Source organism: Haliotis asinina, chromosome 15 (assembly GCF_037392515.1).
Source record: "Haliotis asinina isolate JCU_RB_2024 chromosome 15, JCU_Hal_asi_v2, whole genome shotgun sequence".
NCBI classification, from domain to species: domain Eukaryota; kingdom Metazoa; phylum Mollusca; class Gastropoda; order Lepetellida; family Haliotidae; genus Haliotis; species Haliotis asinina.
In genome coordinates, this window is record NC_090294.1 from 13,784,235 (window position 1) to 13,811,222 (window position 26,988).

General features: G+C 40.1%; 2 protein-coding genes across 2 annotated transcripts; one reads left to right on the top strand and one right to left on the bottom strand.

Moving 5' to 3' along the window:
• Positions 1-2,167: 2,167 nt before the first annotated feature.
• LOC137265429 (arylsulfatase B-like) lies at positions 2,168-10,191 on the bottom strand. The gene is made up of 8 exons (XM_067800828.1): positions 9,900-10,191; positions 8,988-9,174; positions 8,400-8,587; positions 8,005-8,116; positions 6,317-6,412; positions 5,554-5,797; positions 4,348-4,499; positions 2,168-3,527 (listed from the first exon to the last, which is right to left on the bottom strand). Exons 1-8 carry the CDS (start codon positions 10,134-10,136, stop codon positions 3,262-3,264), a joined length of 1,482 nt encoding a protein of 493 aa, XP_067656929.1. The 5' UTR covers positions 10,137-10,191; the 3' UTR covers positions 2,168-3,261.
• A 5,830-nt stretch (positions 10,192-16,021) lies between these two features.
• Positions 16,022-26,535, top strand: LOC137266141 (sodium-coupled monocarboxylate transporter 1-like). Its single transcript, XM_067801630.1, has 16 exons — positions 16,022-16,360; positions 17,963-18,031; positions 18,578-18,629; positions 19,530-19,597; positions 20,244-20,324; positions 21,083-21,156; positions 21,505-21,642; positions 22,123-22,258; positions 22,586-22,674; positions 23,051-23,169; positions 23,343-23,413; positions 23,638-23,724; positions 24,162-24,382; positions 24,763-24,875; positions 25,906-25,997; positions 26,403-26,535. The coding sequence occupies exons 1-16, from the start codon at positions 16,022-16,024 to the stop codon at positions 26,481-26,483; spliced, it is 1,830 nt and encodes a 609-aa protein (XP_067657731.1). The 3' UTR covers positions 26,484-26,535.
• The last annotated feature ends 453 nt before the right edge of the window (positions 26,536-26,988 follow it).

The following is a 26,988-nucleotide window of genomic DNA, read 5'->3' on the forward strand; positions in this document are numbered from 1 at the left end:
TTGGATTCGATGTGTTTCCTTATTGAGTAGGTGGGTGAGTTTAGTTTTACGCAGCACTCAGCAATATTTCAGCTATATGGCGACGGTCTGGAAATAATCGAGTCTGGACCAGACAATCCAGTGATCAACAACATGAGCATCGATCTGCGCAATTTGGAATCGATGACATGTGTCAACCAAGTCAGCGAGCTTGACCACCCGATCCCGTTAGTCGCCTCTTACGACAAGCATAGTCGCCTTTTATGGCAAACATGGGTTGCTGAAGGTCTATTCCACCCCGGGTAGACCTTCACGGGTTTCTCCTTATTGATTTACATCAATGCCTATTTTGAAATTATTATGTGCTAATCTGCCAACTCTCAGAACAAACACTGACTTAAGAACCAGTTTCCTTAAAAATAGAATTATTTTTATTTTCGTTCGGATGTTTTGTTCCTCTGTGCGTACTCCTAATATCTTAAGAACTGTTGACTAGATTCTTGTCACATTTTGGTACCTACGTTCATTACAGTATAAGAAAGGTTCCAATCAGGATTGGTGACCTTGACCAATCAATTAACCCTTGTAAGCAAGATATCTCATGAACTGTTCGATGGATTTTCTTCATATTGAACGCCAAACCTTTTCGAGGGAAAGTGCCAAGCCCAGTCGATTGTGGTGACCTACACTTAATTTTAAAGGTCACCCCGACACTTTCAAGATTTCAGCATGTTAAGCTGCATGTCAGGGGGATATCTCAAGAGCCGTTCTTAGAAGTGTTTTTCATATGCAAAAGCAAGCTTTTAGTAGGGACAGCGCAGGACCCGGTTGACTTTGGTGACCCCCCTCCCCCCTTCATTTTCATGGTCATTGCGACACTTTGGAGTTTTTTGCATGTTAAACTGCATGTTAAGAATGTCAGCGATGTATCTCAAGAACAGTTCTCTTGATTTCCTTCAAGACTCCCCATAGTGGTTTTCAATAAGCATTTTTTATGACCAATTCTGCATATTTAGTACAAGAAGACAGTCAGTTCAAGGTCAAAGTGAATCTCTGTGAGTTTGAACAACTACAAAGGAAGGCATCAAGGTCATGTATTTGTTGAAATTTAATTTCTCCTTAAATTACGACCTCTATTTTCGTTACTTTTTAAAGTTTGATTTGATAATTTGCAGAGGGGATTTATGTCACCTTAGTGTCAATGCTTGTTTGAGTCAATTCAGCAAAGGATAATTTTTGGGAAATAACAATTAGTCATATTTTATGTGGCACCATTCAGGAAAAGCAATTAAGATTTTATTATGAAAATCTATTGACAGGTTTTTACTGGATGCAATAATATTGTGGATTGTGTAATGAAGGAGACATAAAGGAAGCTTGAACGCAGGTTAAACCATTGTGCCCTTCTCTAGAGTTAAGGATTGTGATTTTTGCGACTCACAATAGTTAAAAGAATCACTTTTCACAGTATCCGTTTGACCCGTAGAAATCTGAAATGGAATTGGTCATCACCAACCCATATTCGTGGAAAGGGGCGACCAATCGGTTGACATGTTTCACTGGATTGTGCGGTCCAATGTCGGTTTACACACCGCTGTTTTGCTGCTAAATAATTGCTTAGTGAGGCGTTAAACATTACAAAACATACAACTATTCTGTTTTCCCTTGAGAGGACTGATAAACAACAAACAATGACAATGGTAGAGCGATTGCGTCAGTTTCTTGGCGGTGCAGCTGAACGCGGTGTCTCATCGATCTACTGCTTTCTCGCACTAGTACAAGAAAACACGAAAGCCATCACATATAAGTCCAAATGTTTGTAATGAAATCTTAAACTCCATTCCACTTCAGCCCTTCTTGTCATAATATGTGAGTGGGTTTACTTTTACGCAGCTTTTAGAAATATGTTCGAAATGGGCTTCATTCATTCCGCCATCTCCCCCGTGATCATGATCAGTCTGCATGACTTAGGGGCACCTTAGACGGAGAAGATACTCATTCCATCTTCAGTAATCTTCTTTAGCCCACTTCGTTATATGAACATAGACGTTTCCGAGTATATCCTTCCTCCTTCAACACTCCTTAACTCTTACATCCTCTTGGAATTACAACTGATGAATGCGTGAGCCACATTTGCCATCATTAAATGTGAATCTTGTCTCGTAAATTGAAACGAACACAACATAAATATAGGGTTGCTCATATTTATTGGTAGTATATTGAAAATGTTTCCTTAAGAGGGTAGATATAGGTCATGCATGATACAAGAGTGAGGCTGTTTGATTTTATGCTATCAGTAATAAAGAATATTTTTAATTCATAAACCTACCGCTGACTCATTATCACTGATGTGTGTTTTGGACCTAATTATATCAGGAACTGATATAACCGAGAGTTGTTCAAGTTAAGGATGAGTACGATATCATCCAGATCAATTCGAGTAATAACTAGTATCACAACATTTCACCTGAATGAATTCAATTTATGTGTCTAGGATTATCTGACAACAGATGGTTCCCTGGACAATAGAAAATATTTCATGATAACGGTTCGGTTCGGATTATTCAATGATGCCAACCGTAATTTAGCCCAATTAGTATTTTTGCACAAAAGTGATTCAAACATGAATTTCTTTGTGGGTAAAATGAATATTAAGTTGTTCATATTTAATAACCACCGCTGTCATTTTACTCGGTTTGTGAAAAAATAAGAAGTAACAGATTTCATATTCACTTGTAATTCAAAGTTAATGTTTCTCAGAAATCACATGCTTTTAGTGTCATCAGTGCTGCTATGTGCAACAGAAAAATCATATGTCAGTTCATTCAATTTTACTAATTGAATATTTTTTAGGCACTTAAAAGTTTGTATTGTAGCTTGGAAGGAATGTATGTGATGACTGCCAACCAACTGTAGGTTTTTCGATTTCCATTGTTCAATATTGACTTTCAACTTGACACTTAAAACACATGTCGTACGAGCAATGACAATGTCCAAAGACGTCAAGTTTCCGCAAAGGGGCGTAACTCCGGTTTTCATGTAAAGTTAATATTTTCAAAAAACAGACTTCTGAGCTTTGAAATTGGACTTTATAAGTTTTTAAGTTAGAAGATACTGAAATAATTCAGTTGCTCTTTTATGGTACATATGCTATTCGATAATGTAATGTAAAGTACTTTTTGCAAAAAATCACATACTTTTATTGATATCGTTGTCGCACATTTTGAGTTGTATTTATCGTAACGGATACGATAAAATCGTAGGGGCAGGCACCCCTGGAACTTACTCCCACGGGCCCCAGACTCCCCCATGTAGTTTTGGGTCACACCTTGGGTCAGGGTCAGGGTACACAGGGGGCACTGCTGTTTTCTGGTAGTTGGCTAGTCTGTTCAGCAGATTCTTTACAACGCCAGGGTTTGCTGCTGACAGGTCGTGGCGCTCAGTTGGATCATTATTTATGTCGAACAGCCAGAGGTTCTTCAAGGCATCAACACGCTCCACAATCGGATCCTTACCAAAATGTGGAGGCGGGGTCCAGCTGCCGTCTCCTGTGAATGGAAATAACTGGTTGTGGGATGACGTAATAAATAAGATCACATTTAGACGAAATTGATTTGGCAAAGAAACGATGATCCGGTTAGAGCTGGTCTTTGGAGACGTGCGTTGGTCATATGAGACAACAATGCGGATAGGGTGGCCAGACTCGCTGACTTTATTTCGACAAGCATTCGTATTCTGTTGCACAAATCATGCTATTGATAACTGAATTAACTCTCCGAATTGTTTACAGACCGCCACCGCATACATGGAATATTGCTCAGTGCGGTGCTACACAACACTAAACCAAACCATCAAATGCATTCTAGAGAGATTGGAAATTAACACCGAAGTTTTAAATCATTTGAACAAGCATTTGAAACTGACCAGATTTTCTGAGTCAGATTTTGTCTTAACAAACACAGACACAGACAAACATCACAGAGGCTGGGACCGTCCTTAGGTAAGTGAGTAAATGATCTAAGTTCGCTTCACAATTATCAAAATAGGCTGGTATGATGTGCCATCTTTGCGAAGTATCCGTCCGGTATGTACCTTATACTGGCCATTCACATTCCGCCTTTCCTATTACTTGCATTTGCTTTAGTACCATGCTTGACGATCTGATTGCTAAGCAAGATCTTGTGTGTAATAAATTGGGAGCTTTTCTGCATGAAGAGCAGAATCTGCTTATAGACTTTGATTAGAATCCAAAAGAGACTAAAAAAGCTACCTGAGTGTGACACTGATATGTGTACACGTTTTGAGGAAGCTGACCCAATGGATAGACAGGTTATCAACAACAGTAGTCAGCAAAGAGTGTCTACAGACCTGGATATCCAGTGATTAGCTTCCATTTCCCAACTCTTATTGCGGCACTGATCCTTGTATCAAAGGTGTTGTTATAAAGTTTTTGTCCCCAGGGCTTGGTCAGGGGGTCAATATTGTGCAGGATCTCCGTCCTTGGACTGGCATTATTTTCACTGAAAAATTGGCAAATTGATATATTTTTCCTCCTTCGGGTTAACAAATAAAAACTTCAGTTAAGAGTGCAGACCTCTTTATCCAAAACTTGCATTTTCAGCAAAAAGTAACAAGTGGACACTCCAAAAGGTTTATAATCTACAATGACATGTCTCGAAATTCAACAAAAACGCTTAAGTGATTTGAACAAGCATTTGAAACTGGTTTGATTAATTGGTTATGCTCCGTCATTTCTTGTATAACGCCCTCCCCTCTGTAGCCCGTCTAGTGTTGGTCATGCTTCATTTGATACCAATACGTTTTATCATATAAATTTATACATCATTATCATAAAGTTGGCATGTGCGATTTTGAAATCCTACAACTTAGACGTCTCGGTTTATTAAATATACAACATCATCATAAAGTCCAAATATGTGATTTGGATAGTCTAGTGGTGGTTCTACTACATTTAACACCTTCTGGTTTAATTTAATATTTAACAGTATCATGAGCTTCACAGATCATATCTGGATCTGCTGGTGTCAGTACTAAATGTGAGACCTTTAAAGCATTTCAAAACTTCCATACAAACTAGTGATTGAGTGAGTTTGGTTTTACGCCGCTTTTAGCAATATTCCAGCGATATCACGGCGGGGGACACCAGAAAATGGGCCTCACACATTGTACCCACGTGGGGAATCGAACTAGGGTCTTTGGCGTGACGAGCGAACGCTTTAACCACTAGGCTACCCCACCATCTTAGGACTTGTCTGAAATGGCCTTTTATAAGCGCTCAAACCCAGGTGCCAACATTAAATATCTTTATCCTAGTCTTATCGTTCCAAACCCTGACAGTGATATAGGCATGGTTTTACCCCATTTTCTTCCACTGGTCTTATATATGGACATCTAAAATAGCGGAAAGGAATATTGGTATTTCATACATGCCAATATATTGACCTTCTTAGACCGTTTAATGACCTTATACAGTGCTAATACCCCTTATCTGACAATGATTACATGTGAACCTTTTCATTGCAAACCCTGTCAGTGATATTAGACTGAGTTTACCTGATGGTCTTCCACTGGTCAAATCCATCCAGAGGCTTTGTACCCTGGGTGTTCCCACCAGCCAGTCCAACCAACGTTGGGAACCAATCAGAGACATGGATCATCTGATGATTGACCGTTCCTTTGTTCTTCAGCATATCGCCGTACACAAACCCCACAGCCCGGGAACCTCCTTCCCATAGTGTCGCTTTCATTCCCCTCAAGGGCCAGTTGTTACCCCCTTCATGGACCTGACCTCCATTGTCTGAAAAACGTTTTCTTGAGAATTCGATTCCACTGGGTGTCAAAATACTAGAGAATATAAAATGACTGGACATCGATTACGTAAAATTAGCATACCAAAAATCCAACATTCAGCCCCAAGTCCACAATACATTACCAATGTGAATGAACACAATCCAATACCTCAAGTTTGCAAAAATATAAACATTACAAAAATGAATTTTGAAAGGTATTTATTGTGTTCAAACGCGTTATTTCGATATCACCGGAGATCGGTGATGACATCAGTTGTATTGAAAAGGCTAAGCATGTCATACACCTGCTACCCACCCATGATGTATACTAGAGTTTCCCGTGGCTTGATGTAGCACAACAGTACTGCCTACGCATGCCTACACTGGGTATCATTAACATAATCACGAGTATCTAAACTGAAAAGGCACTGTAAAATGTTCAGTTGATTTATTGGTAAATCTTATAACGTCGTTGTTTAGTCCTTGTTGCCAATAGTAACGTCATTTAGATTGAAACATTCACTTACCAGAGGAAAATATAATGACAGTATTCGCAAGCTGACCAGACGCCCTGAGAGCTGCTGTGACATTTCCGATTCCCTCATCCATACATGTTGTCATGCCTGGAAGTTGAAAATACAAATCGACGACAACAACAACAACAACAACAACAACAACAACAACAACAACAACAACATATGTTTGTTCAGATATTTTCAAAAGCTCTTTTGTCTGGAGTGGTTTTCATTTCAGTGTGTGCTTTTGTTTGCCAAGGGAGACAACTCTGGCCATACTTTACATAGCTGTCTCCAGTTAAGACCAGAAGTTCTGTAGACATTTGATATGCTTAATATTGACAGCAAAACTGGTATGAAAACGTCTCAGCTGCGAACAGATGTGAAACCAAACGAAGAATTTCATGTGCTGTACTCATGAGTAGTCGCAAAGCTGTTTGTTGTTTAACGCCGCACTCCACAAAATTACAAGCTGAATTAAGGAACAGAGTGTGGTATTTAGTGATTATAGTGTTCTCGTGCCATGTAGATAGAACATTCATACGAAATTTTTATATTGTAACAGTAAACTGTGACCCCATCAAGCGCATATAATTGTTGTTTGTAAACTATCCGAGTCCGAAACAGAAAATCCTTAGGTTGACACAATGTGATTCTATCACAGAACATGTGTTTATGAATCACTATACAATAGGGATAATACAATGCGTTCACGAAACGTTGCGCAAAGTCAAATTGATTCTTTATCTGCAATATTTCTGGAAGGCATAATACAAGTCCAAATTGGGAATGGCATAATTTTTGTATTATGTATTACATTTCGAATTATCTTACCTCGCACATAAGTGTCGTTGCCTGATTGGCGAGCGAGGTGTATTGCAGTACACCCCGCTGCCAGTAGCAACTCACTCGGTACTTCGTGGTAGTTTTCTCGAATAACATTGCAGCACGCATGATGCACGGAAATTAGGATGCTTTACGAATACAAATCGATGAAAGGGAGATAACTCTAAATCTGTTTTTCTTGCGTCGTCCGCCATATCTAGCGATGGCTACGAAAAAACATTGCCTCGCATTCCAATAAATGAATTTTGGCAAAACGTTCAAATGTAGTGAATATTAAGAAGGGGAATTACACCGCGACGACGTCACTGAAACAATACCTACAGGGAAAAACAGCAAGATTCAACATGCAAATCGTTTGCACAGGTTGGCTGAAGTGTACAATCAGATGCTCATGCTTCAGACAGTTTAAAATTAACATATGTGTTCGGCAAGATTAATACGTTGTTCACTGGTCCCTCGGGGAGCAAAGGTTGAGGTACACTAAATCAGGCTTAGGGAACACACACAAACATCGAGAATACTTCAACTCATGGTCCACGAGGGACCAGTGAACAACTTATACCGTTCCCTACATGCCTTACATAAAACCTCGGGCCTCGAATGTTGTAACCATGATGGAACCTCTGACCAGTAACTGTGTGGAACTCTTTAAAAGTTTGGTAAAAGGAGCACACTCGATTGTGCTTCAAAGGTTGGGAAAGGTAACACCTACATTCGGTACTTCTTTCCTCCTGACCATGGGCACAATGCGTGCTCAGTCATGGTATAAAACACTGTATTGCTAAAAGTAGCTTAAGACTCAGTTACTAGGAGAAAAGAAGTGACGATGTAATAATTTGCAGTGATTATATTACCAGCAAAGGTCCGCCTGTTTGTGTCCTTAATGTGGCTATACTGATTCATGTATTGGCTGGGCACCTGGAGTGGGGAGTGTGTAGATTGATACGCCAGGTACAGGAAGAATGGCTGCAAACATAAACAAAGAAAGTACACATGACGAGACAACAACAGTGAGTTGGCATGGCAATATGTTGACTTTTAACAATGCTGTTCCTAGAAAATCACAAGGAACACCAGAAATGGACTTCTTGCACTGCAAGGGAACCAAACCCGACCTTTGGCGTGACAACGCAAACATCGATGCACAGGCAATGAAACTGGTGTACTAGGTCATCACAGAGACTGTTGCAATAATTTTAATATTTACAGTAACACCTTCATGTAAGATTCTCGAGGAAAGTTCACCTACCTTCGACTTGTCATGTTTCTGGATGATATCTATTGCCTTCTCCGTAAACAGGTGCGTGGAATAGTGACCGTTCTCGGTGAACACCGACTTTGTATTGTCCCGTAAGTCATGGCCACAATATGAGGTATTGGCAACGTGGTTGTCACAGTGGTTGTGTGTGTAGTAGTTCTCACTGCCCGACAGGTAGCCTGAAAATTGTGAAAACTTTGTTTGTAAAGAAGTAATTGGAGTTTAAAAGCAAGTCTTTGAAACATTTAGACAAAATAAATTTAATACACAAGTGCTAATGGTATAGCTCCCTTCATTCTATGAGTGACTCAGTGAGTGGACTTAGTCTATGCCGCTGTTATCGACGTCCCAGCAGTATGACGTCGGGGGGACATCAAACATGGCTTCACTTTATACTCATGTGGGGAATCCCCTAGACATGGATATCACAGTTTTGGGTTACGCCTGACGTAATGACTTACATTTAAGACACTAACATTTGATGGGTACCAAAACCTGACCAAAATCCAATATTAAATATGTAAACAATTCAGGCTGTTAATTAGAATGTGACGTTTATCATAAGCGAACATTCCTTACCATAGAATGAATCAAATCCCCTGTTGGTAGGGATGTATGCATTCTTGTAGAAACCCAGATGCCATTTGCCGACAGCATAGGTTGCATACCCTGCGTGTTTGATCTTGTCTGCAATTGTGGCGCTACCTAGCGGCAGGGCATTGGGCTGGGATTCCCAGATGATGCCATGTTGCAGACCAGTATGAATCTGCAATCAAAACAGATAAAAGTCATCATGGTGTTTTTCAGACACAAAATTAACATGAAACATCATTCTAACCTATGCATATTGACCTGGGGACCGTTTTACAAAGCTCTCGCGAGCCTAAGATCTCGTTACGTTTCTCGTAGCATCCGTAGCTGTTATGTTACAGTATAGGAGGTACAAATGCTATGAGAAAAGTTACGAGATCTTAGGCTTACGAGAGCGTTGGGAACCGGGGCCGTGCTGAGTGGCGGAGCAGGTAAGGATACACAACACTGCCTTGCCCAGGGGCCTGGGATGCTGCTTGGTCTCTCTCAGGGACATGTAGATACTCTATATCCCGGAGGGTATCATGAAAATATAAAGCCCCAATAACTTCCTTTGCATTTATAAATATACATATTAGAATATGACGAGCGTTAGGGAAGGGTCTCACTCTTTACTACACTGATGAATGAAAAAACTCTCAATCCCAGTCTCTCTCCCTCGGTGGGGTAGCCTTGTGGTTCAAGCGTTCGCTCGTCACAGTGAGGACTAAGGTCGGTTTCCCACATTGGTAGAAAGTGTGGAGCCCAATTGTGGTGTCCTCCGTTGTTGTATTACTGGAATATTGCTAAAGGAGTCGTAAAACCTAACCCATACTCACTAACCAACCAGTTCCCTTGACGTAAAGAGTGGACTATAGCATAGAGTCTATATCTGGCCATGGTAAGTGTATGCCCACTCACCTGGTACCTGCCGGACATGAACTGTGCCCGCGAGGGTGTGCAGATCGGCTGGACATAGTAGTTTTCAAGTTTCACTCCGGCTGCTGCCAGCTGGTCAAGGACTGGTGTCTTTATCTCCGAGTTGTGATACCCGACATCATGGTACCCGTAATCGTCTGCGAGGATGAAAATTATGTTTGGCTTCGCTGAGAGAGCAGTGCCACATGCACAGAGTAGCAACAGTACTGCACGAATCATGGCTGTCTCGTAACACCCCAGGTCCAAATGTGTTGAGTTTCCATATTTTGTCAGTCTTTTTGTAGCAGTTCGTGCGTGATCATGTGACATCTTATTGATCACGTGACTTGTGCAAACTCCGTAGCAGTGCTACAGATCATGTACTGTGTAATGAGTGAGGCAAACATTTGTCAGCACTCGCACCTTTCCGTAACACGGAGGAGTGTTCGTCACTTTGACATCACGAAGTTGACAGCCAATAGAATTGTGTTTCATGAATTGGCGTTGTTGGTTCACATCAAACATATTGTTGATTTAGATAAGGGCTTCCATGGTTCCTACTGAGTGTTTTCCCTGAGAATCTATTTATTTTCAACTGAATCAACTTTCAGAACACTATGTCAGCATCAGTTTTAATTCCTAAACGTTATGCCTCAATTTCATCTCACTGGGGTAACCTTCTACAGGACTCACCACTAATTCTTATGTTTTGATATAATTTCAACAGACATTGCATGAAATTAAGATGCACAGGTTTTACTATTTATGAAACGACCATGTACTGCCATAACCGACTGATGTACCCGGAATTATTTTAATCTTAATACCTCACTGAATTATGTCATGTTGTAATGTGTCAAACTCAAGAAAAGAAAATATGGATAAAATGTCATTGGATAGTCCGTGAAGTAATATGTTATAAGAAATAAATTTCATGCAATACAGGGCAGATGCTCTGGGTGAGCATTTAACTATTTATACAGTAAAGTTACGGAATATTTGGTGTTGGTATTTGCTTATTGTATTCGATATGTCCCTTGCACCCTGTCCATCTGATCAAACCAGTAAGTGAATGAGTTCATATTCCAGCAATACCACGGCGACGGACACCAGAAATGGGCTTCAAACACTACCCAGCCGGGGAACCCAGGTCATCGGCATAACGAGCGAAAGCTTTAACCACTAGGCTACCCCACTGCTGCCAGATCCAACCAACAACAGTGAGGTACGTATCTTTTGGCAGTAAGAAAACACCTTGTTTCTCATAAGGCCTGTAAAGGTTCAATTGATATCTGTTTTGTATGAATAAATATAAATCACCAAGGAAATGTATGCAACTGAAAAGGGACAGAATGGGACAGAATGACGTATGTCAACCAAGACAGCGAGCCTGACCACCGGATCCAGTTAGTCGCTCCTTACAACAAGCATGAGTTACTGAAGACCAATCTAATTATTTCCACCCGACTGAGAAGTAAGTGATGGTGAACTATCTTCCACATTTACGCACATGCACTGTTTATCTTGAGGTCTAAATGTCACGAATTACCTTAGGTGCATAATTCAAATGCTGTTGTCATCCTCCCAGTTTGTACAGGCCAGCTGAAAGTCATCATCCCATGGTGTCGGTTCATTGTATTAATATTGCTTACAACCATATCAATGTGTGTACCGTTATTTCATGATGTGTTCATACACATCCATGTCAAACAGACTGCTTATAATCACGATAAAATTCTTTTGTGATACTGTTATCAAGGAACATGTATACTGAGTGAGCACACATATGTGCATTTATGAGCTTATCAATGACATGAGGTAATGCACAGACATAGAAGCGACGATACAACAAGGATTATGATAACCAGACCCACATCACGCCCTCTGGTAGCTGATATGGCATGTAAATGCACTTTTAATGTTTAATCCATACATACATTGCGCTGCGTATCCCAATGGCTAATTTTCAAATGACACTGTCGGGGCAAACGCATTAAAACAAATTACAATTTAGGCACCTTTCCTACACCCTATACCCTATCCAAATGAACTACCTCTATCCCTCTGGCTTATATTGTTCTTACTGCAGTCGCTGAAATGAAATGGGAAAATAATCAGTTACAATTCTAAACATGATATACGTGATTGTTCATATTCATCCTGTCATGGAACGTTGACGTCAAAGACACCATGACATTTTGTGGTCAATAAACAAATCTTGATCCTAAGATAGGTTTCAAACCCTTCTTTTCATAATTCAACAAACTAATACATTCGGTCATACTTGCAAGAAGTTAAGAGAGAGTGTTTACTGGGAACCTTCCTTTGCATTAGGGATGGGTCCTGGGTTAATACCCAAACTCCTAATTCCCTACCCTACCAAGATATCCGTTATGTTAATTCCAAATTTGCAAGAAATGTCATTATTTATTAGTTTTTCAGTATCTTAACCATGTATTGTATCCAACATAATTAACTGTAAATTATGTCTACATCTTCAAAGACAATACAACCTTTTTATCAGAAAAGAATAACATATTACACAGTTTAATGTTTGTCACATGATCATAACGGGGCCGGGTATTGAGATGTGTACCCGGATCTAACCCACCCGTCCCAGGTATCCGGGGTACCCACCCCAGCCGTAGTTTCAAACCCCTCGAAGCAGGTCCTATTTATAATTCAACAGGGTAAAACATTATGCCATTCTTGCAAGAGGTAAATCCCAAAGAGAGGATCCATTGGGAAAGTCTGTGATAGCAGGACTGAGTCGAATACTTGTTCAAATTATGAAAGCCCCATACACAACAACTAGAACACGTAACCATTGGTTGTACTGTCATTAATAACACGTCTGACTAATAAATGCCGATAGATCGTGAATGTCCTGACTGATGTCTCGACGTCGTGTCATCTTTTGAGATCACTAACTGGCTCTTGGAGTCATGCAAGGTGATTTGCTTTATTGCTATTCATGGCTTCCAGATCTTTTATCATTGCTCATATCATGTACAAACAAAGAAAGGAACAAATTAACCAAAGTTATACGTGCACGCCAAGTGTTTCAGCATGAGATTAAGTGGCATTAACTGCATTACGCAACTACAAGGGCACATGATGATTCATTGGTACTAATGATCCAGTGGTACAATCGGCATTATAACCCATGTGCATAAGAATCTCATCCGAGATGATTTGGGAATTTTGCCCGTAACTTACTAAAGATTGTGAAAATTGATTTGATTGTGACGTACTAACTGCCAAGACACCATAGATATCCTAGAGAAAGCTGTTAAAAATCTCGATTCTGTTGAATTGCTTGTGCACGTTATACGCTGACAGTGTAAACCAGAGTCAACTGAGATTGGAAAGCATTGTTGGGGTACAATTCACCGACGTCGTCAGCATCAGCTTTGGGTCACTGCATCTGTAGTAACGCATCTATAATCGGTGCATGTTGTCAACCGTCAACATGGGGTCGAGCCCACTTGTGACCGGGTGGACAAACCTTGCAGTCAACTTTGTGTGCAGACTCTTTCAGTTTTTTTCAAACCTCTTAGTGTACAGCATACAACCCACGTACTACTGGTATGTGACATGATAGTGACCACATGAATACGTGCAAACACCTTGTTGGGGGTACAGCAACGTGCAGTAAAACATGGACAATGTATTGTGACTATGTGTCACCGTCCACCCAGCTGTGGGTACCTCGTAAAGATGTGAAAGAATAACTCGGTGCGCCAAGTGGCTGCAAGATTTGTATAATCCCCGGGGAGTTGAGATTGATAATACGATGTGCCGTTGAGACTGACATCCAATGATCGATTTGAGTAGATATGTGCGCTATTTAAATATCCTGCAATAGCATTGATAACATTTACCTGAATGTAGGGCTACCTACTATGATATTTGGGCAACATGTACACAATGTATGTGACAATCGTCACAATCAAGGAACTTCAGCCCTAGAGAAACAAACACGTTGTGTGTTAAGGAACAAGTTTCGTTTTAAAACACCCCGTCCATATCCATTTGTGCATAACTGTTGAATCTCGGAATTGAAGTCAATCTGTGCATGCCCGTTAGTCAAGTATTCCAACAAATATATTATGTTATGAGTATGTATTTTCCGTATATTTTGTTATTAATAAAGTAATGATTATTATCACAACATGTAGTGTTTTGGATATTAAATATGATGGATCATATTTCGTTTTAATAGCTGGTCAACACTTTTAGCATTCTGGTTTTCCGGAATTTATCTGCTCCTAGTTTTCGATGTGTTTACTTCCGGGAGACTTATTCGAGGGCATTCTACAGTGTTGACGATGTACGTTAGTCCTCGAACTTTCGGGAAATGACTTATTAAATATATATAAAGGCTGGTTGTTGTGCAGAGGGGGACACTCACATTCATTCATATTTGCTTGAGTTACCGCCAACACTTGAAATCCCGTCAACGCCTGAATCTACATTATCTGCTGTGAGACCATCGCTGTGTTTACATTCTGCCATAGTTGATTCTCTCTCACACCAAGACTTCGGTGAGTTTGCTATATTGTATTTTGTGACCCACTGACTTAGATTTTATCTCTCTTGAATTGTATTTGAAATATGCATTGTTATATTGACTTGTGACTTTGTATACCTTGCTCTCGTTACATAACAATATATTATTTGAACGTTAACGACTTGTCTTTGTTCTGTTTTGCTGGTTCACAAGGGGATTTCTTAAATTGTTGTCACGGTAACTTCTTAACCGTAACAATTACGAAACATATCCATTAAAGAATACATCAACTGATGGAAGTTCAAGCTCATACATTACCACACAGCTGAAAGAAAGTTATTCAGACAGTGCTGTTGATTCGATCTAATGCTACCTGTCGTTGCTTTCAAAAGAATAACAGCAGTGCAAACCGCGTACTTCGGATACCTTGATCGATGCCTAAGCTGAAAATGCATCTTGTTCTCCTGTTTATCCTTACATACCTGCCTGACGACGGTTTAGGAACTTGAAACGTCGTACTAAGGAAGTAGAGTTTGACATGCCACAAATGCACTTCCCATCTTCTAAATGTCACACAAAGAAGCTGTCACCTGTCACTGTTATCCAGTCTAAAGGAATTGACGATGACATAAGACACAGATCTGGTATCTCATCACCAAGATAAACCACTACATAATGATCCCTGCGCCACGACAATTATACGACTTTCGCAGCTGAATGTACCCGTGGAGATTTTAGAACTGGCTATTGGCAACCTATGCTTCTCGTCAGACGCGGCAAAGGGGATCGGGTAGTTAGGCTCGCTGATTTTGTTCACATATCTCATACCATCCCGATCGCTGAGATCGATACTTTGAGTGCAGAATAATGAATATTGATGGTACTGGTTCTATTATTAATCTACTATTGTATTTCAACCTTTCAGTCTAGTACCACTGTCACTGAAATGTGCCGCAGCTGCCCTATTTTACTGTCATTGTAAATAATTTGCATACATTTATATACATTGAAACTCTGATTATTCATATGATAAAATATTCTTTTATTGGTTTCACAGCATCCTGATTGCCTGTGTGTGCTGCACTAGTGACCAACTCATCGAGACAATTGCTGCACAATTGCCTATCCACGTAAAAGTCAAAACTGCAGACACGGCATATATTTACAATAAAAACACCCAAAAGCGGTATACTGGAACAACCTTCTTTGCATTATCATCACTATTGCAGTTATGCTCATTTTTATGATATGTCTAAAATGATCACAAGTGAGTTTAAAAATTAAGTAAATTCAGATGAAAGTTTCTTGTTACCCAAGCGACAGCTGCAGAAATCATAGCACATGAAGTCACAATTTTGACCGACTCTTTTGTTACTGTGCTTATCAGTTTTCCAATAATCTTCGGTCCAACCACAGTATATGGTCCATGTCGCAGTTCATCCATAATGAAGGGGATGGAACTAATTAATCCATCAATATTGTTGCAGGGTTACGGAAACATTATTATTTGTCCATACGCTTCGACAAAACTAACTGAAAATGATCCATATGTATGAGTATATACTTGTACATAATTCATATTTGGCTGGGTGAGATCACAGCTTGCAGGGCCATGGCTAAGGTATCTCTTTGTGTCACTGACTTTGTCGTCATCTGTGGACTTCTCACCCTGTCTTTGGGGATAGGCCTGTACTACGCCATCAGGAGCAGGAAAAAGGGTACCAGGGAGGACTACCTCTTGGGAGGAAGGCGTCTCCGCGTCCTTCCGGTAACGATGTCTCTTTTTGTGTCCTACACGTCATCGACGTCGATGATTGGGATGCCGGCTGAAGCCTTTACGTACGGATTTGCGTATGCCACGTTTGTTGTAGGTGCAGTAGTTAGTATGACCATATTCATATTTACATTGGTGCCGATGATGCATAGCTTGAAAATGACCAGCATGTACGAGGTGAGTACAATTCACAAATAACTTTGTTTCAGTCAGGGTGATAGTCGTGACTCATATCATTTGCCATTGTGATAGAGTCCACCCATTTCGCCTCCTTTTGAAAGAGAAAGCCTAACGAAATGAAAGGACGAATGCTGCACATTTTCGAAACTGGTTTGGTCAAACTCAATCATTATAGTCTCCCTTTCCACCGTTTCATAATAATCTATTTGAACACGCCAAACCGTGCTTGATAGTTGCTCAAGGCGACGTGACCCGTGAAGGTCCCGGGGTAGAATAGGCCTTCAGCAACCCATGCTTGCCATAAAAGGTGACTATGCTTGTCGTAAGAGGCGACTAACGGGATCGGGTGGTCAGACTAGCTGACTTGGTTGACACATGTCATCGGTTCCCCATTGCGCAGATCGATGCCCATGGTGTTGATCACTGGATTGTCTGGTCCTGACTCGATTATTTACAGACCGTCGCCATATAGCTGGAATATTGCTAAGTGCGACGTAAAACTAAACTCACTCGCTCACTCACTCAAGGCGACGTCCAGTCATAACATACGTAACAGTCAGGACGCTGACATCGTGAGGAGTTGATGACATGATGACATGCCATGCATCAAACATGTCAACATGCCTAACCATTCTTTTCACATTTTGGCATACCACTGAAAGGCACAGAAAAACAAGTAAACTATCTAGAGAGTAGGGATTCAGATCTGGAAAGAAATGAACAATGAATATCTCTAGTTTATAAAAAATGAAATATGACTGATAAAATAACTGAAGGATTGCAAATCGGAGAAAGTAAATATTTGAAAACAGTACGAACTCACACATTTTCAATATTTAAGTGGTACCAGTTGTTCAAAGAAGGACATTTGCAAGTTGTTGCACTCAACTGTCCAAGTATCCATTATGGAAGAACTGTCATGAGAATACACAACAGTCATGGAGGCAGAATGAAATCTGAAACAGTTATTGCAAGACTCAGCAGTAAGAAAATTATCAGCTTTCACTGACGGGATTACCCCATCAATCTTACATAAGGAAACTGAGGAAAAGTCAGAAAAAGAGAACTGCAATAGCATATATGAATAGGAATCAGGGAGTGGGGATCACTTTCCGCTTCCCTTTGAAAATTACGATCTGCAGCTAGGTATATACATATGTACCAAAATTTACAATCTGATTTCGAAACTTGAAATACTTTTGTCAAAGGAATTTTTTATTACAACCAGCCATGATTTCCACTTGTGTCAGAAAAAAATTATGTACCGAAAAATTGGGAAGCGGTTTGATAACCTGTAAACAATGTATGCTGTACATAGGTACATTTTTCTCCCAAATTTCCCATGTTTCGAAAGAAAATGTCATTGAAAATTGTCAGCTTTCAAGGGTAAACACATTAGAGAGTAGTTTAAAGGTGCGTTGTATTCTTCTCGATAGACTTAAGATTTAGACACTGACATAGAAAGGGAAACATGTGGCAGTCTATGCCATGGTCGTAAAGAAACTCCATGTGTATGTAGTTATGTGCATGCTAATGAACTAAAAACGTACCAGTGGTCAGATTCTCATGATTCAAAACAACGAAGTGTTATTACTTCAGTATTTCTATCGACGCTATGGGTCGTGGAGTTTGCGACTGCTGATAACAGTCCTTGGGATGCTGCAAAATGTAAGCATACTCCTATATACCAGGCATCATTAATGATACATGGCAGATGTAAAGAAACGTATCTAAGACATAATAGAACAAAGAGTGTCGTCATAATGGTTAGTGTGTTGATATCACTTCATGTGTACTGTCCTCCCATGGATAGAGTGACTGGTGCGTGCAAATCATTGAGATTAAGTGGCAGGTGGTTTTCCATTGATGTGTTTCCATAGTGTTAACAAAGTTTGTTCAGTTGTATATATAACAAGAACGAAGACTTTTAAAAATCAGTGTTGGCAATACCTTAAAACCTCATTAATAACGTAGATATTTGACTGGTGAAAGAACATTTTGCAAGGTCAAACTATGGAATCATGTAGCAGGAAATGAAAACGAAATTACATTTAAAAGGTTTCACATTATCATGATACCCACATACATGTTCCCATCTCTGCCACAATAATGGTATTAGATCAGGTCATGATTAACAATACATTGGCATAAATGGTAACCTGAATGCTGTTCTGAAAAAAAAAATACGGTGTCGTAAACTATTTTTTATTGCAGATTCTAATGAATGCAGCAATTTTACTCGCGCCGGCACTATCAATAGAAACAGGTACGACTCACTCGCTTCCAGTTGCGATCAACAAATACAAAATTTAGCATCATCCCTTTCCCTTCCCATTTGCTAAACTCGTACGTTTCATAACATTCAAATGTTAGTGATTTTATAAGCAATTGACCATTAAAGCTTACCAAAGCGGAATTCTTTCACCATCGTTTCATAATCGCATTTCCAGTCAAGGAACTCCTTGTGTCATTCGTGCACAGGACATTTAGGTATGTTAAATTCATATGCAGGACCACTTAAGTCACCTTTCGATACCCGATGCCGAAAAGGATACAACATGCCTGAAAGCTGACTGGCTGAGTTTCAAATGACATGTACTCGGGTATATTCTGTATTGTTCATACGTGTCTAATGAATTCGATGCTAGTATTTGTTGGTTACTGACCATCGAATTTTATATGGCAACTCTCTTCCTGCCGTATGAAAAGAAAACCCGTTAGCAGCTTCATACAGTTTGCACATCGGGTTTTTACGGCATGAAAAGAGACAGTCCTTAGGTCTCGAAAATGCAGGTTCATGCAAAGTTGCCTGCCAAATGTTAACTGATCGCTCAAGTGTTTCACAGCGTCTGTTCCCGACTTCTGTCACGTGTTCTTGCTGCTTCAGCCATTTTGCATTTACTAGTGGATTTTGTGCTGAGTCTGTTCCTTTCGCACACTCTAGAAGTGTTTATGTCTCTCTCTGGGACAAGTCACGTCACCAGATATGCCGAGTCTGACTGGCCTTGACGTTCTTTACCCCAGCGCTGAAACAGTTTTCCCTTGAAACAGGCCGATACAAAAAAAATGAAGCTATGAATCGTGATACGGGATGGGAGAAATACACGTCAATTTATAGGGTTTCCTCGTTTGTGATGTAATATAAACCTTTCTTTTTCAATGACAGCTGCAGGTCTTCCATTGGTATCCTCTGTCCTACTGGTGGGAACGGTTGGAACACTCTTCACCGCCATTGTGAGTTCACCTCATATGAATGCATTCTGAAAATTCAATGAAGCTTTCCAACCACATCATAACAGTTCACTGAACACCGTGGAAGTAAATTTAATTTGAATCGGGAATTGTGACGGGATCACTGAACTGGCCATGATAATAGATTTTACGTAAAAGGTACTCTTCACATCGGCAGGATAAAGACAATAAAACGTTTTGGTATTTACATAGTATATTATGCTCTGTCACAGCAGATGGTAGCAATTGTATTCACCCGCACAAAACCAACAACCCATCCACTCTCTCTCTCTCTCTGACACACACACACACACACACACACACACACACACTATCCCGCTGTTAGATACACAGTACATTACAGATGTAGTCAGTCTGTATAGGTTTCCAAAACAATAACGGGGTTTTGGCGCCTTGTGATGTGCTCGTCACGTAGACGTGGGTTCGATTCCTCACCTGGGTACAATCTGTGAAGCCCTGTTTTGGTGTCCCCCGCCGTGATAGTGCTGCAGTCTTGTTACAAGCGACGGAAAGGCATGTTCACTAATATCGTTTTCACTAATATAGTTTTAATTCTGCTGTGAAATGATGCATAAACGTTGTCATTATGGGTTAGAAGTCCGCTATCACAGATATTGTTTTGTTCTAGGGTGGTCTACGGGGAGTGGTCGCTGTCGATGGTTTACAAGGTGTGGTCATGATTGCTGGAATATTTTCATCACTGTTTAAGGTTAATAGAATTAGTTCCGCTTTCCTATATACTACCCGTTAAAACTTTAGATTAATATAAAACACTCACTATATCTTACGTATACACAAATGGCTACTTCGAAGATGAATTTTTCGACAACTATTGTGAATCAACTGGCAACCGTATGCAGATGAATTGCACGAGGCTCATCCATCAAATTGCTGGAAAGCATGACGTGCAAATACAGCTGTAAACAGCTTCATTATGGTGTAAAGTTTTGTTCAGAATTCGCCAATTTCCCCCGAGTTTTATCATTAACGTTACAAATGTGTTTTACAATACATCATGGGTAAACAGTATCATGAAACAGTATGGGATATTTCGTTAGGAAAACTTGACTGAATTGGCTATATTTACTCTAGTGAGTCTAAACTTTGGGTGGGTAGTACATATGAAATGCAACAGTTGTGCAACTGGAAGAACAATGCCCACTACGAGACGTACTTGCTGGCAAGTGTAATGTCAAACGATTACAAGGCGGTGACTATTTTTATTTAGTACCTGCGGAAATCCTGACCAGTAAAATATAGATGGTCCGGTGTTATGGACATGGACTTCGATGTATTTAAAAAACAACAACAACAATGGTAGTTTTACACGTAAATTAAGATCAATAGGTCAAAGGGTCACTCTAGAAACAAGGAGTCATGCATCCCATCCTCCTCGTGTTGAATTTAACCAGCTAACTGGAGTTTCCTGTATCTGACGGTTGCAATATTGTTTGTCATCTCTTAAAGGGGTTGTTTGCCGTGGGCGGGTTTGGACCAACATGGGAGATCGCGGTACAAGGAGGCCGGATTACGCCCATAGAGTACGTATATGGAGAACTTGCATGGAACAGAACACAATTGCGTCACCATCGATATTTATAAAGAGTTTGAACATCATATGAATGATGAAATACTATTTAACTAAAACGAATTTGCTTTCCAGTAGTTGAGTGAATCAGAAAACAAACAACATGTGCTTAAAAACACAATTCTGGTTTATTTCATTGAACTGTGCTTCCATGAAGATTTTTACTTCGTTATCGTGAAACTTTGTTAAATGAAATAGATCATAAGTCGTTATCCATTAAGCTGTATGTTCACTTATTTTTATATATGGCTGCAGACCCTGTTGGTAACACGTATTCATCTTGTGTTTTTAATACTTGAAGCTTTAGCCTCGACCCTCGTGTCCGACACTCTTTCTGGAGCCTCGTTGTGGGAGGAACCTTCGCATATATGTCCTTCACCTTCGACCAATCGGCGATGCAGAGAGTGTTTTCTTTGCCTACTGCCAGACAAGCTCAAATGTAAATCTTTTAGAATTATTTCGTAAAATATTTTGCACGCTTTATACAGTTCAGATGCTTGTTTTAACACTAAAGAAAATGAGAAAATGGCAGTTAGCTCCAGACACTTAATACTGGTTCACTTGGGTTTGGTTTGGTAAGAACGCATTTTCAACCGATTCAAACACAGGTTATATGCCCACAGATAAAGTATTTAACTCACCGTTATAACTTCCATGTAAGGACAGACTCGTGAAGATCAGGGTTTGAACTGGTCTTCAGCAATCCATTCTTGTCTCAACAGACGACTTACGTGATCGGGTGGTCTGGCTCGCTGGCTTCGTTGCCTCATGACATAAATATCGGTATGGCGCTGTTGATCACTGGATTGTTTTGCAGAGATTTGATTATTTACAGACCGCAGCCACATAGCTCGCATATTGCTGAGAACAGCGTTAAACTTCAAGCAAACAGAGCGTTCTCCTATTTTCTTTGCTGAAGGGCATACACTATCAACATTGTTAACAACACTGTGTACATGCTGACTGCGTGCTTCATGGGACTTGTGGCATACGCCTTCTACACGGTGAATATGTGTGACCCACTAAATGCTGGCTTCATCAGGAACAAGAATCAGGTCAAATATTCCGCATATTATCGTGTAAGCCATATCATGCACGCAATAATGGCAGTCCTGTAACTGGGCAGATAGTCTTGAGTTCCACATCAATGGACATTAATGAAACACGCATTTGTGCATTCTACTATGCTGTAAATGTTTTATATTATCTATGAGACTTTAGATACTAATAGAGCGTTTCCTATCCACAAGAAAGTCACACGTTAATTCTTAAGTCCATAACCTTGATTATACAAAATTGACACTTTCCTTTCCGCAAGATGGCTCATTTAACATCCCGACTGTGCAGTGTTTAACGAATGGGTATTGTATGTACTGCTTCAGCTGATGCCATATTTCATCATGGACATCTTCCAGGACATCCCTGGTATGCCAGGGTTATTCTTGGCCACCTTACTCAGCGCTGCACTCAGGTAATGCAATTATTTGTTACCAGTATGCAGTATGTTATGTGTCGAATTGTCCGGCTATATTTGATTCAGTTATATCTAGTCGATACAGCTCGTGTCACTCTACAGTTGAACTACTAAAGCTTCTTTCGTACGTCTCTAGAGGCGGGAGAAGATTACAGGCGACACGTTCTCCCTTAAAATTCCCTCGGATTATGGTTGTTACTGGTGATGGTAATACCTATTTCCGCAATATTTTCTACTTTTAAGGTACATTTGCAGGTATCTCATACGATCCTTCTCAAGTGTTCAGAGATGAGTTAGTCTTAATCGTCTGTGGACACACATACCGTCTGTTTTGAATGTGATGATTATTACCATTATTGTTATTATTCGGCAGTTCCTTCTCTTCTGTTCTCAACGGTCTTGCAACAAATACGATAGAGGATCTCCTGCAACCGATGTTTGACAAATACCCAACAACAGAGAAGGTTAAACTTCTTGTTGCAAAGACATCAGGTACTCATGAACTATACTCTATGGCAAATTTCGAAATTCTTCGATTCTGTTTGGTCATTCAGAAGTATCAAATGACAGCCTTTGACTACAAAAGACGATTTTAACGCTGCATCACTAAACTTTCATAGTCACGGTTTTTGAGTACCTCAATATGACCATATTTCATTTGACAGTTTTCTTCTTCGGTTTTCTTTCCATTGGTTTGAGCTTCCTTGCCTATTCGCTTCCTGGAACTGTAATACAGGTATTGTTTTCGAAGTATTTTCCAGCCAAAGTACAAGTATTTGATAAGTTAACAATATGACTAGACGTACACATAAAAGGAATATTTAAGAATTCGAGGAACACTTGTTGCTATAGTTATTTATTTGCAAGTATTGAGATCATAACAACATGTGACACCACTGGACAATGTTTGTTTTTGCCACAAGAAGGAACCTTTACCTGGAGCATGTTGCCCTTCTCTAGGCTTCAGTGGCGTTGGTGGGATCTTGTGCCGGGCCATTAGTTGGGATTTTCTTTCTTTCTGCAATGGTCCCTTGGGCCAATGCACTAGTAAGTATTCCTTTTACCATGTTGTATACCAAACAGACATGTACACCGTGAAAAGACCATAGGAATAGTGCAGCATGGTTAGTAGCAAAGCCCACAAGCCATGACCAAGAACGCTGATGGGGCTGAGATAAAGATCTAGAAGCATAATTCTGAAGTTCTTTCTTAAAATATTGCAAATGTAATCATAGTAACACGCGGATCATCAATGTAACACAAAGGGCGCCAGGTTTGAAGAATTATGGAACTAGGAACTATGGATGATTAGGACACTGGATATGTCTATTTTGTCTATTTTGTCTATTTTGTCTCTACTAAAGAACAAACATCAACAAAGGCAAGCCAAGTATTCTCAAGGAGGTAAATGATTGATGTTATATTGTCAGATTGATGACATTACGTGTGGACGCGTTATATGCTATCTGCTGCTTACCTTGCAGGGGGCTACTTGTGGAGTGTTGATGTCACTTGTGCTGAACACGTGGATAGCTATGGGCGGCGCCCTGTACGGACGTAGACCTGTACCACTTCCACCGGTGCCCGGCAACTCCTGCAAGGTCGATGACATGTTCAACACGACAAACATGAAGGTGTTGGAACTGGGGGACTTGCTGACAACGGCAAATTATACATCGACGTCTGCCTGGACCACCACGGAAAGGTTCCGTCAACGACAATATCAGTTCAAGGACCCTTAATAGCATGATCCATGGTGACTTTTGAAATACCGTAGTCAAGGAAGCATACATTTATGAAACACACCTCTCATATAGTAAATTATGAAATCAACGTAAGCTATTCGTAATTAATCCACCAAAGGGCATGGACATTTCTTTTCAATATAAAGGATAATTATGAAATTGTAATACCATTCAAACTGTTGGAAGGTTTCACAAACGTTGACAGCGTGATCAAGTGGTCATTTCATAGGCTATTTATGTCTGATCTGATCAAATGGATGTCCGCCGTTTGTTGAAATACTTAGTACTTTGAATTCAGATTTTTCGTGATCTTGAAAAGGCTTTTGTTTTATTTACACAGGTCCACCATGTCCTCTGGTGACAACCCACTCTACAATATTTCTTACCTCTACTACGCCTTGATTGGATGTTTGATGGCCTTCCTTGTCGGACTGGTCGTCAGTTTGGCTACACGTAGGTCGACGTCTAAAATTATTGATATACCAATATGAAGAAATACACACACACACACACACACACACACACACACACACACACACACACACACACACACACACACACACACACACACACACACACACACACACACACACACACACATATATACAGCAAAGAATACAAAGGGAATTAAATGAATTAGGTAATAAATGATCCATTTCTGCATATTTGTTTGTCTCACTACGTAAACAATCTAATTTAGTCTTTTTGAAATATGGTAAATATTTCTACGCCACAGACTCATAAGTTCGTAATCGCCATGATCCATGACGTCGGAATACATCATCCCTTTGTCAACCAAACATGACTTAACACAGACATATGACAGAACTGTGCAACATTAAACATTTCTCAATTTTTATGGCATTTATGGAATCTGCTTTTAGTTGGACTATCTATCTATCTATCTATCTATCTATCTATCTATCTATCTATCTATCTATCTATCTATCTATCTATCTATCTATCTATCTATATGCGGTTGTTATAATTCATATTTTCACACGAAAATACACTCCATAAATACTCAAGTCGGGATTCGATGACAACCAAGTCAGTGAGTCTGACGACCTGATGCATCAGTCGCCTCATTCGACAAGAATGGGTAGCGCAAACAGATATAAACCGCATCGTCATGGTTGAGGAACAAGAACAAAGCGCTTTGTCACATGGCTTGACCACTGTTGCTGTATTTAAGGGGTTACGATCATGATCATCGTAAACATTTTCGGACGCTACAGGTAAGGCAGGACATTCTTAACCTTTCTCCGACAATTGGTATCACCAAGTTTTCAGTGTTCCATTTATATTCCTTTACCGTTATTTCACACCAAATGGATCTGTTTTGGGAAATAACCGAGATACTTCTCTTATTTAGAGTAACGTTTGTATTCACCATTTACCATTATAAATGTCTCATTTGATCTGTTTATTCTTTCTTTCATTTACCATTATAAATGTCTCATTTGATCTGTTTATTCTTCAGGGCACAGATACCCACCACTGGATGATGATAGAGTATTGTTTACTTTTATAAGGAAATGTGGCAACCTAAATAACGTCGATGTTTCGAACAAAGTAAGACGGCATTTTATAATGTTACCGTTTTTTAACCTAGCCCCGTGTAACTCTGGGTTGGAATCGGTCTACTAGTAATCCATATTTGTCAGAAGAGGCAAACTTAAGGACTCTGGTCATCAGGCACGCTCGCAATTACGTAGCTTATGAATGCTGTTTAACTTATTGTCTGGTCCAGGATCGATTATTTACAGACATCAGCCATATACCTGGAAAACTGAGTGCAACAAAGAAGGAAGTACCAGCAAGGTCAATGACATTTCATTGAGACAATGTAATGAGTCAATTAGACATGTCTCAACCTGTTCCCTACTCGGACGTGTGAGAGTGACATTATATGAGACCTGAATCACTAATATTTGGTTTTCTAACTTCTGAATTAAGTAAACTGTTTCGTTGCTTCAGCGTGAAGAAGAGGGGACATTTGTCATGAAGATAAAGGATGACAATGAACAGCAGTATGTGAGGATACCGCGCCAATGCTGAACTTCTTCTATGCTGGATTTCTGGACTAATGGTCCATGAAAGTAGTGATTTGCTTCACATAGTATCATGTCCATCTCTCTGTATCAGTGGTGCTTTATGGCCCAAATTGCTAACATATGTATGTAATACAAACAATATTCACGTGAAGAGCCAAACGAATCACTCAGTGCTATACCTTATAAAAGATCAGTCGTTTGTTTGCGTGTGCGTGTGTGCGTGTGCGTGTGCGTGTGCGTGTGCGTGTGCGTGTGCGTGTGCGTGCTTTTCGTAAACCTTCCTTCTTTGGCGCAGACAGGCAACTGATAATGTGATACTATCATCAGAATCACCCTTGCAGACCCTGAAAGCAATGCCCTGGACCCATCTTTTAGCGTGTGTCCGAAAATGGACATTCTCCTCTCTCCTCCTCCTGGAACTAGTGACTGTCCACAAGTCTGGAATTATGCTCAGATGAGCAGGTGACCAAAACGTGTCTCTTCCATCTGCCTATCGCACAACATAAACA